This window comes from Oryx dammah, unplaced genomic scaffold (genome assembly GCF_014754425.2).
Source record: "Oryx dammah isolate SB20612 unplaced genomic scaffold, SCBI_Odam_1.1 HiC_scaffold_13, whole genome shotgun sequence".
Taxonomy (NCBI): Eukaryota; Metazoa; Chordata; class Mammalia; order Artiodactyla; family Bovidae; genus Oryx; species Oryx dammah.
The window spans coordinates 61,869,754-61,882,172 of NW_024070197.1; the positions used below are offsets into that span (position 1 = coordinate 61,869,754).

The window sequence follows — 12,419 nt, forward strand, 5'->3', positions numbered from 1 at the left end:
GACTGCTTGGAAAAGACCGTGATGCCGGGAAAGATCGAAGGTGGTTGGAGGAGGGGACCGCAGAGCATGAGATGGTTGCATGGCATCATCAACGCAGTGGACGTGAGTTTGAGCAAACTCGAGGAGATGATGAATGACGGGGAAGCCTGGCGTGCTGCAGTCCATGGGTTTGCAAAGAGCTGGATTCGTCTGAGCAACTGAAGAACAACCAGAGCAGGGAAAGTTCTTCGTTCACTAGATTGATTGTGTTGTTTACATCTTAGAGAATGATTCATGGCATAGCAACAGGCATCCCAGAATCTTCAACCTCAGATTAGTTTCATTTTGTTGTGTCAAGAATTCAGTATGTGTTTTGCTCTAAGAAAATAGTTTCATGTCGCATAATTTTTACTTCTTGCTTCCTTGAGTGTTTCATAAAATACTGCTTTGATGCTTAAAGATTCTACTTGGAAACACTGTTTTAGAAAATACTGTGAGCATACTTCTGAAGATAACCAGAGGAATAAGTGGCATCTTGGCAAGTTGACCCTGTTTAAGTCACTGAGTCACTCAGGAAAACCTTACTGCGTTCTGTATTTCATGTGTCACATTCTTAGAGCTAATGGCCTTTTTTCTTTTGAAACTTTTGTGATACAGGAATTAATAAACAGCGTTATGAGGGGAACAGAGAATGGGTTCAGCCGTACATACACATGTGTCCATTGTTCCCCAGATTCCCCTCTCATACAGGCTGCTCCAGTATTGAACATTGTTCCATTTGCTATAACAGATCCTTGTTGGTTATCCATTTTTAGAATATCAGTGTATATATGTCCATGCCAAACTCTTTAACTATCCCTTCCCCTCAGTCATCACACCCCCTCAAACCCCCACAACATAAGCTTGTTTCTGAAGTCTGTAAGTTTATATCATTTCTTTTCAGATTCCACATACAGGACATGTCATATTTTTCCTTCTCTGTCTCACTTCACTCTGTATGATACTAACTCAGTCCACATCTCTACAAGTGACTCTTGTTCATTTTTTATGTCTGAGTAATATTCCACCATATAGATACACCCCATCTTGTTTATCCATTCCTCTACTGATGGGCATACAGGTTGTTTACATGTCCTGACTATGTAAATAGTGCTGCTGTGAACAATTGGGTTGCATGTGTCTCTTTGAATTATGGTTTTCTCTGGATCTATCTCCAGGAGTGAGATAGCTGGGTCACATGGTCATTCTGTATTTCATTTTTTACGGAATCTCCATGGTGTCCTCCATAGTGCCTGTATCAATTTAACATCAAAGGTGAGAAATGAGGAAATTGTTCAGAAACCAAGAGTGATCAGATATCAAGGGTGGGTGATTCTCTTTAAACTGATTTAGCAGGATGCTTCTTAAAACTGAACTAAACAGGCCCAACAGGGATGGTGGCCAAGCCTGAGACTTGGTTAAGATGCCTGACTAAGGTTGGATCAAGAAGAGTCTGTGGTCCACACAGGACAGTATCTGGGGCAGCACGGAGACCAACAGAGGGAATCTAGGTGGGTCAGCCAATGACGTATCTTTTACATACGTATTCTAAAGATACGTATCTTTAGAATAATGAACTCACTCCTTGAAGGAGTAAAGTGAAATTCAAGGAAAATCAGCTTCTGTGAAAACTACAGAGAAATTTAACCGAGGACAAGGAAATGTCTTCCTGAGTCAAAAAGTCTTCACAGTTTGTACATGAAAATGGGGAGAGATCACACGATGATACATGTACTTTGAATTTCTCAATAAACCCGATCATTTGTTTTACCTACACAGTTGTAGTTTTACCTGCACAGTTGTAGTTTTGCTTGGGAAACAACAGGGTCAAGAAAAATTCAGTTGATCTGAGGTGTGTTGCACACATTTTATCAGTGCCGACATCAGTATGTGGTGCAGGCTGCAAACAAATGGTATGGAAAGTCTTCAGGGGTAGAATCTATAGGAAATATCTGATTTATTAAAAGAATTATTTAATGCAGTAAAATATTTTTTCATTTTCATGTTTTTAGTTGCTTCGTTGAGACATGTGAAAAGATACTTGCAACATTCTGTTACCATTTTTTAAGTGACTTTGGTTTACTCTTGGGTCTTGCAGTATAAGTTAGAATTAGTGGTTATTAATTTCCTAGTCTTAATGTGGTTACCTAGTGGTGGGTCTTCAGCCTTCTTTTACAGTGTTTGGTTATGACTCCCAGAAAGTGCCTAAAGTTTAATTTTCAGATATGCCTTCCTCTGGGTCCTTTACGTTTTCCTTCAAGAGAATTTTTATCCTTGATGAGAAAGAAGTAGTTTTTTCAAACCCAGTTTAAGCTCTTCTAATTTTTCGTCTAATGCGTGTCTTTTTCATTTTAAGGCCTGAAAACTGTGACCTTCAGAAGAACCAGGATTGCAGCAATTAAGTATCTGACTTTATCCTTAACACCTGAACTGGTTTGTATGAAATACAGTCATTTTTATCTGTTTGCAAAATAGTTTCTGGTCGTTAAGTCTGACACTTTTAAAGGAAAGTTCTCCTTGTGAGTGTAAAGCTAACTGCCCATGAGATTGTGTGCAGTGGTGTTTGATTTAAAGCAATATGCACTCTGGCTTCTTGATTAAAAATAGCTAGGAGGATCGATTTACCAGGGATAGTCACAGAGAAAAATTACAAAGTAAGGAAATGGCAACCCACTCCAGTATTCTTTTCTGGAGAATCCCATGGACAGAGGAACCTCACAGGACTGTAGTCCATGGGGTCGTAAAAGTTGGACACGACTTAGCAACTAAACCACCATTGCCAATTACAGAGAAAAATTACAAAGTATCACATAAAGTAAGTAGGTATTTCCTTTAACTATTAGGCCATTAGACCACTTATCAAAATAGTAGTGATAGATATACTCAGATAGGTGGAAAACTATAAGAGTTGGATACAGGCAAATATCTTCACAAATTCTACAAGATTACTCTCCAGTACTCAAATAACAAATCATTCTTTTGAGAAAATGTTTGTGTCTTTAGTTTAAGAGTCCATTTTTCAGTTCGGTGAGCTAGGATTTGAAAAATAAGCCTTCAGTTTAAGAAATTTGTTGTATGAAATGATTTTATACAGAAACAGTCATCGCTGTTGAAAGATGTCTCTTAGTATTCTCCCCTAAAATTTATTTATTTTTTGATTCATTGTCAGAAAATGAACTTGACTTAGTGGACCACTACCCCTATGTACGAATTTTGAACATACTGATCCATGACTTAGATGTGTATTTTTCCTTTAAAGCCAGGATACTACAAGTAGTGCATTTGGAAAGTTGTCTTTTTTTTTTTTTTAATCTGTTTCTTGTTTGATTATCTTCTGTTTTCAAAAACTTCAAATATAAAATGGATCATGAGAGTATTGAATGTTTGATCCATCATTTGAATGATAAGAAATGTTTGTTTCCTCTTAGGGTTTATTTTGATTTCTGATCCCCAATAAACAGTTACTTGAGGCTGCTTCTTTGTATGCATGCTCAGTTGTGTCTGGCTCTTTGGGGCCCTATGGACTCTTATGTCCATGTGATTTTCCAGGCAACAGTACTGGAGTGAGTTGCCATTTCCTCCTCCAGCGAATCTTCCAGTTAATTAGAATCGATACCAACTCTCTTGCATAACAGGTGAATTCCTTTATTGCTGAGCCCGGAGTAGCCATGTGGGGGTGGTTGCTCAGATCAAAAAAATACTGGCATTTATTTTGAATATTTTTTCACGTATAGCTTCTGGGAGTTTTGCCAACTACTGATTTTATTCTAGAAGGATATGCAACCACCTCTCCCCAGCTGTATGTCCACTTTTCCTTTTTTTATGACTTGGAAGGAAGCAACCCTAACCATTAAAAAGCTGATTTCTGGATTAAGATGGAAGTTTTAGGGTAAATGTGTTTCATGTTAACTTCATCCATATACAAATGAGTGATGAATCTTCCCAGATAAAATGTCTAATTATGCTATTATTAATGTTTTTTAACAGGAAAACATTACTTAGGAAATAAAGTAGGGAGAAAAGTTTCATGTAAATAGTTATCTTTAAGCCTTTATGTTTCCTAAGTTTTTAAATTGTATGTTTCTTTTGATTCCAAAAGCTCCTCTGGTTTGAATGAAGTTCTTATTACAACTGCAGTGCATACCCAGCCTTTCCTAGGAGACCATTTCCCGGGATGTGAAGTCCTGGTGCCATTAGCTGTCCACATGCAGAAGGTTCTGTGTACCTGCGTTTCTCTTTTCTGTAGTCTGTTTGGCTGGTTGTCACTTAACTTTTCAGTTAGTTTATTTCACTAAATGATATAGTCAAAACGTAAAATGTTTGTACCGTGGGAAATTATTTCAATTTTATTTTTCTACTGACGTTTCTAATTCTGGTATAAATGTTTATCAATAAAGAATTACTTTCAATTCTGTGAAGTAGAACTGTTTTTTTCTTTTTCAGTGGCCAGTGAATTTAATATTTGTAATATGGTTTTCTAACTTTTTAAGCTTTTTATTTTATTTTTTTTATAACTTAGAGGAGACTCTTGAGAGTGCTTGGAGCGCAAGGAGATCAAACCAGTTGATCCAAAAGGAAATCAGCTGAATATTCATTGCAAGGACTGTTGCTGAAGTGAAGCTCCAATACTTTGGCCTTGTGATTTGAAAAGATGACTCATTGGAAAAGACTGAGATACTGGGAAGAATTGAAGGCAATAGAAGAATGTGGCAGCAGAGGATGAGATAGTTAGATAGCATCATCAACTCAATACACATGACTTTGAGCAAACATCAGGAAATATAGTGGAGGACAGAGGAGCCTGGTGTGCTTCAGTCCGTGGGGTCGCAAAGAGTTGTAAAATGTGTTTTTGTATTTCCTTTAGGTTCAGCTTACTAGTTTATAGTAACATTCTCTTCCAAAGATCTGATTAAACACTGCTTGCTTCTTGCATCTTATCAATTCAGCTTTCCGGACTACAAACATCAAAAGCTTTTGTATTTCACTCTGGGATAGCAGAAAACTGGTAACAGTTTGTGGGGAAAAAAGGTACCGTTTCAGTAGTAGATCCACACGAGGAGGCACCAAGGTTGGCTCAGTTTCTGTGACACCAGAAATCTCTTTCTGCTCTGCCACTTTCAGCAACTTGAATGGTCCAATTTGGTTGCTTATCCCACAGTTACAAGGAAACAGCTTAAGTTCCAGGCAATGTGATAGACAGTGTCTGGCAGGATACTGCCCTTTCAGTTCTCTCTCTCTTTTTTTTTTTTTTTTTCTTGTTTTAGATATACTGTAAAGTGCACAAATCTTAAATGATGAAATTTTACTCATGCGAAGTGGTAGCCCTTTGATCAAGATACAGAATGTCTCTAGCACCCTAGTAGGATGCAGAGTTCAGCTAGAAGCCTCAATATCATGTTTCCCAAGAGGATCTTTTCATTTCTAAAAAGGTGATGACTAAACATTGGACAGGGCACAGAGAGTATGGTGGATGAGATGGTAAAGATGTTGAGTTGGTAGGAAGGACTCTATAAATTATTGCCAAGACAACAGGGTAATAGCAAACCAGGAAACTTATAGGGATTTGGGATTTGTATTTTTCCCAACTGGAGACATTTGTCTAAAGGGATTCCTCAATTTCAGCCTATTTCTGCTTTGTGGGATTATGTGCCCTGTATTGGCGGATTCTCTGGTTTCTAAAAGTAAGTTGGGAATCTAGATTACTGGAAAACACTCAACTTTTAAATGCTTATATATTGAGTATTTCCCCCACCACAAACAACAGTAGCAACAGCAGTAAACAGTTCCTGTCTATAAGGTCACCACACATACTCAATTAGTGGAAATACAGGGTGGGGTACCTGTGGGACTCCGGACGTACTATATTTGTCAACTGATCAGTACCTAATCTTGTTTTATGTGTGTTTGTGTTGAAACATGCTGTATTTAATCTTTGTAGCAAGTAATGATATGCAGTATATGCATGCGTTCTAAGTCGATTCATTTGTGTCCGACTCTTTGTGACCCCGTAGGCTGTAACCTGCCAGCGTCTTCTGCCCATGGGATTTCCCAGGCAAGAATACTGGAGTGGGTTACCATTTCCTCCTCCATGAGGATCTTCCTGACCCAGGGATCAAACCCATGTTTCTTGCGTCTCCTGCATTGGCAGGTACTAGCGCCATCTCGGAAGCCTCATGCTATGTGTATAATGAAACAGTTGTTTGAATGACAGCAATGTTATGTACAACACTGAGATTGTACTACTTTGTCTTTCCTTCAGTTTTACACACACAAACTACAAACATACATTACTCATAAAAGTACTCACAGTAAACATATAGTATTCATATAGAGACATAGTCTGTATAGTGATGCAGATAAAGTCTTGGGAAAGGAAAGATCGAGCATTTAACACTTTATAAAGCATTACCTAACATTTTCCTGTTGACGGAGCTGCAGGCTGCGTACTGATCAGTGCACAGTGCGGTCAAACCTCTCGACCTTGGCTTACCCCACCAAAACCAAGGGAGAGGTTGGTAGAACTCATTCTGCAGATGAGGGAGAGTGGCAGGTTGACATATATCAAGTTCAACCTCAGAGGTTTGGTTCTCACCACTTGTTGAGTGGAGAAATAGCTCCAGAAAGAAGAGTATGGGCGAAAGCGGAAATGTCACTCAGTTGTGGATGTGTCTGGTGGTAAAAGTAAAGTGATGCTATAAAGAACAACATTGTATATATACCTTGAATGTTAGATCCTTGAATCAAGGTAAATTGGACATGGTCAAGCAGGAGATGGCAAGGTTAAAGATCGACAGTTTTAGGAATTAGTGAACAAAAATGGACAGGAATGGGAGAATTCAGATGACCATTATGTTTACTATGGACAAATATCCCTTAGAGGAAATGGAGTAGCCCTCATAGTCAACAAGAGTCGGAAACGCAGTACTTGGGTGAAATCTCAAAAACAACAGAATGATCTCAGTTTATTTCCAAGGCAAACCAGTCAGCTTCACAGTAATCCAAGTCTACGCCGCAACCACTAATGCCGAAGAAGCTGAACGACTGTATGAAGACCTACAAGACCTAAAACTAATACCAAAAAGTCCTTTTCATCATAGGGGATTGGAGTGCAAAAGTAGGAAGTTGAAGGAACCTGGAGTACATAGGCAAGTTTGGCCTTGGTGTACAAAATGAAGCAGGGCAAAGGCTAAGAGCAAGAGGAGAAGGGGGTGACAGAACGACATAGTTAGATGGCATCACTGATAGTGAATGCAAGTCTGAGCAAGCTCCAAGAGATAGTGAAGGACAGGGAAGCCTGGCATGCTGCAGAGGTAGGTGGAGCTCATTCTACAGATGAGGAAGAGGTTGACAGGCTGACATCTGTGCAACCTCAGAGCTTTGGCTCTGACTTGATGTAGTTGCCACTTTCCCCTCCTAAATTAGCTCCAGAAACTGGGCCAGTCTGTCTGCTTGGCTTTTTGCCTCACGTCTTTTAAGCATCTCATCATAAGGGGCAAACACACCGGCAGTTAATGGTTTAAATTTGAGGATCAAGGATAGGGTTACACCCTTCCATGTCACTGAAAATTTGTTTCAAGGCAGAGTTCCATTCTGTTACTTTGGCTGCTATAAGAGGGACAATTCCGGGACTCTTCGGCTGACTATAATCACTGTCTATTGCTTTCTCTGCCAAAATTTCCTCCAGTTTCCTTCATGTCACCAAAGCCTTCACTTATTTGCCGTGCAGCATCCATCATGTTTTTTACACTGTTCATTCTTTCTGCAGCATCTTCAAAGCCTTGTAAATTTTCCACACAGCCTGGCCAAACATTTTTCCAACAGTTACAGGCTTATGCTTGGTGTCCCAGGCTGTGCCAACACAATCACATTGGGTATAGTGACTGACTTCCATTAATTCGTCCATCACGGTAGTTTCCTTGTTGGCTTTGAGAGCTTCGAAAGCCTTGTTACAAAGCTCCCTTGTATACTGTGCCTTGAAGACATATATGCCCTGATCCAGGGGCTCCGTGAGAGACTTAGTATTTGGGAGTGTGAAAAGAACTTCTACATAGGGGTGTGCATTTTTTAGGTCTTCATAGCAGTGGACTAGGGCATTATCCAAAATTTAACAAAATCTTGAAGCCAAAGTTGCCCTAGAGTTACTATTCAACTTCTGGTTTGAAACAGCTGTGGAATCAATCAGCTGTCATCCAACCTTTTTTCTTCCACCTCCAATGGACTGCAGTTGGTTCACACTTTTCCGGTTAAAGTTAAGTGCTTGTAAAGCTCTGTACACCAGTAGGGGTTTGCACTTGAAGTTGCCCTTGTACTCCATGTCCAAAGAAGCCGCAACAAGATGGTAGGGGGTTACACAATCATGATAAAATCAGATTTCACACCCGCCAGCTGAGTGACCCAGATACTGGAGAATGGTAATACCAAAGATGTTCTCCCACTATTGTAAAGGTTCTGAGTCCCACGGCAGGCTTCCCAGAATGGGGATCAGGCCAAGGACTGGCTATCCCCAGGGAATCTGACTTTGAAAGCGACCCGGATTTGATTACATAACCTTAAATATAAATTGTAGTTATCTTAAATGTAAATAGGTTAAATACACTAACCAAAAAATAGAGACTGGATGGTTGGATGAAAACGTGCATGTGAACCTCCACTTAACACATCACTACTAAAACCCCCAAATTATATGTAATAATTTTATATTGTTAGGTTAATCGTTTCCATTATGGCTTGCAATTCTAAGTATCCTTTCTTTTTTGTATGGCTATTTTGAAAACTGAAAAACAACTTTGACTATTGTGATTATGTAACTAATTTGCTTCATACCATTGTATTGTGATTGGTCAACAGAAAATAGAATTCTTTATCACTGAAACTACCATTTAACAGAAAAACGTGAAATCACTTTTTAAAATCCAGAATTATCTTGCAGTTTTTTGAAAAATAGAAATGCCCAGGCATTGCTTTTTGTCTCCAAATCTTCAGATGTGTTTCTAATGAGCAGACATGTTTAAAAACAACTGGACTATATATGATGTTTTACTTCTATCTAGCTTATTTCACATTTTCTATTTCATATTCTGTGCTCCCTTTTCATTTTGTTTATGGTTCCCAATTTCTCCATCTCTTTTGTTGCTGTTCTCTCTCAAAGTTCATGAAGCATAGTATAAAAGCTTTGATATACATAAATAGTATGTATAACATATTTTAGAAAACATAAGACTTTTTACATAGCTAAAAGTTTATCACATTTTGATTCCACTTGTTTGTCTTAGTACGAATAGAATGCTAGATTTCTAATTTACATTCAGTCAAAACTTTGATATAGTTCTATGTATTTTGGCATCCAGTATTACTGCTGACAGTCTAGAAAGTTTCTTATCTTGGTGATTTAAAAAGAAATTGAGGCTTGAAACTTATAAGAAATTGTATGTGGTTTTTTTTTTTTTAAAAAAAACAGGAAATTAACATGCTACCATATTTTGTACATGTTTTCAAATTTCACAAAATTTTATGTTACTGTCCATTGTTTTTTTTCATACCATATTCAAGACTCCACAGTGTATTTAATTGCATTGAGCAGCTTCAGCTGCAGGGAACAAATTCTGGTAAATTCTCTTCTTTTTTTTTTTTTAATTCATTTTTATTCTATGATCAATATTTTCTAATTTTCCTTGTATGGCATCTTAGATACATCCATCATTTAAAAGTGGACATTAATTTTGAAATGCATGGGATAAAGCATCTTTGATACTAATTTCCAATTTTGCTATTAATTTCTCATTTAAATGCTTCCCTGAAATCACCCTCTGTGTTTTTTCAGTCTTCTGTCGAAGCTTTCAATGGCTAAGTTAAAGAAGTCTCTTGAAAAATACCACATTGCAGTTGAAAATATGTGCGTTAGTTTTAAATACCTTTTGATATTGATTTCTAACACAGTTCCACAATGATAAGAGAATAGACTGTGTATGATTTCAGTACCTTTGGACCATTAAATTTTTGCACCTTGTTTTATGTCCTTGGATATGTTCCAGTGTTTCTTAGTTTATAGTATATGGGAACTTGAATTTGTATCCTAATGTTGTGTGAAAATTGTATAAATCTTAATTATGTTGAATAGGTTCATAGTGCTTTTCACGTTTACTATATCCTTGTCTTTCCTATACTTTCTATTAATTTTTGAGTTTGATAATGAAGTTCCAACTAAATTCTTAATTCATCTACTTAAAAACAATTGTAATATATATTAATAGTGGAAATATATGTAAGTTTGTTCTGTATTTTCCAAGTGTTATCATACTTTCATAATTTAAAAAATAAAAAGAAAAAAAGTCACTCTTGGCATTGGTGCACAAAAAGTAGGGTTGCATAATTCTGGAATGATTAAAAGCCAGGGGCTTTGGAGGCCATTTGCCTTATGTAAGTTCTTTTTGCAAATGTCCTTGTAAAGTAAGCCAGTTTCAACAGCACTAAAAACCTGCTCTTCCACATACCCTTTTCCTGTATATCACTTAGCAAGTATTATTTAAATTCTTCTGCAGCCTCTTGATCTGTAGAACTTGCCTCACTTGCAAGCTTAACACTTCATATCTTGTCACCTTTTGAAATGTGCAAAGCGCTAGCAGAGGAGGGCTTCACATTTTTCTGACCTTGGGTAACATGACGGTAAATTTCTTTTGCTTTCAGCCTCACAACAACGCTTTCCACCGCACCTTTTCTAACCAGTTGTCATCTTATGAATCCACAAACAGCCGCTTTTCCATATCTTCCTGGCACACTCTGGATGTCACTTTAGCACTTTGCAGAGCAGCTTCATGTCTGGATTGGCAAATTTCTCTTTCCATTTTCTTGATGTACCAAATTTTTTATTCATTAACATTGAACTCAAGGCCAACAGCACTACAATTCATACCTGAACAAAGCTTATCTAACACACATTTTTCTTCATAAAGCACACCACAGCTTTCTTGTGCTTAGGAACATTAAGCCAGCACCACCGCACTGTTACCAAATTGCAATTCCATGTGCCAGATGCAGGGAGGCCTTGCGACACTGAAACATTAGAGCTTAGAGCTTGGAACAGAGGTTTTGTACAGGTTCATTCAAGGAAATGGGTGGCTCATGTCCTAAGAACCCCAAAGTTATGGAAAGCTGTCAGTAAGATCCTTTAAAAACGAGGTGAGGGAGGGGTAGGTTAGTTGTTGCAAACTTCTTAGAGTCAGATCCTTTGTCTTAAGCCAGGTCATGGTCAGGTGAGGATGTCCCTATAAATCACTACCAAGCGAATATTTATTCTCTGCCTTGACAAGAAAGGGTAAGGTCCCAAGGCGCAGCTTTCACCCTGCTAGTTCCCAGTCCTGGCTAGGAGGAGGCAGGTCTGAGTAGGCATCGCCTCCAGGGCCAGGTTCCCACATTCTGCCCAGCTGGTCATCCCTGGGGAGTCATGTGCTCAGCCCAGTTGGCCCTCAGGTCTCTCTAGGCCATCCAGATGGGGAGACCAGGTCTCTCAGACTGCGGCCCAGGCAGACAGCCACTGCTATTAGGTCGCAAAGAAAGGGATGGGGGAAGAGGTTCACGCTGCCACAAGGGCTGCGCCAAGACAGGGCCTTAGTGAGGGCTTTGGAGCACTTTAGACACTTTAGGCTGTTCCCTGGGCCCTCCAGCTCACCCTTTGGGCCAAGCCGGGGGGAGCTGGAGAGCCGCCAGGTGAAGGCCTGAACCCGCCACTTACGCTCACTCTCCACCTGATGACCACACCACTGACGCTTGGCTGAAACGCTTTCCTAATGGTCGCTCATTGACAGTTACTTGTCGGCGAGGCCAACTTGAAGCGCTGACCAATAGAAGGGCAGGACAACCAAAGATCCCTGATTTGACAGTTGGTCATTTGTGGTTGGCGCCCACTGGGGTACTGACAATGGCCGACCAAGCCCTGTTGCCTCTAACAAGGTGCCGGTAAGGAGGCACAGCAACTGCTGCCTGCTAAGGGCTGTGCTCATCCTGCTGTTTCAGAATAAGCTCGGCGGTCATTCTGAACAGCGAAATCACCGACAGAAAGCATAAAAATGAAAAAAAACGCAGTACTGAAGAGGCTGTGAAGATATTTATTTACACTAGAAGAGCTGAAGCAAGACAGCGGATTGTGGGATCCATCTTCGGTACAACCCACCTCTGGTTAAAATTTTCACTCTGCGCATGTCCGCGAATAACCCAAAAAAATCACAGGGAATACTGATTTGGAGGGGTTACAATAAATTATAACAAGCCAAATTAAAAATACCAACCTGTGAATAGCGAAGGTAATCTGTATTCTCATGGGCAAAACAAGTCTTAAGCATACACAGATCAAAACAGCTGAGCTCTGAGCACTACAAGTTCCAGCATGCACCGCTTCAGGCCGGAGC

The 12,419-nt window shown here is 39.3% G+C and overlaps 1 protein-coding gene across 4 annotated transcripts in view; it reads left to right on the forward strand.

Annotated features, from left to right (window-relative positions):
* The window catches only part of LOC120872837 (craniofacial development protein 2-like), a 42,001-nt gene extending 31,977 nt beyond the window's left edge, over positions 1–10,024 (forward strand). For 2 of the 4 annotated variants that reach the window (XM_040253491.1, XM_040253495.1), the window contains exons 9-10: positions 2,375–2,451; positions 4,118–4,436. In XM_040253491.1, the coding sequence (XP_040109425.1) occupies positions 2,375–2,420 (46 nt within the window). In that variant the 3' untranslated portion in view covers positions 2,421–2,451; positions 4,118–4,436. Of the gene's footprint in view, positions 1–2,374; positions 2,452–2,673; positions 2,685–4,117; positions 4,437–4,537 lie in introns of those variants that run through there. The other 2 variants (XM_040253492.1, XM_040253494.1) reach the window with 2 other exon arrangements.
* The last annotated feature ends 2,395 nt before the right edge of the window (positions 10,025–12,419 follow it).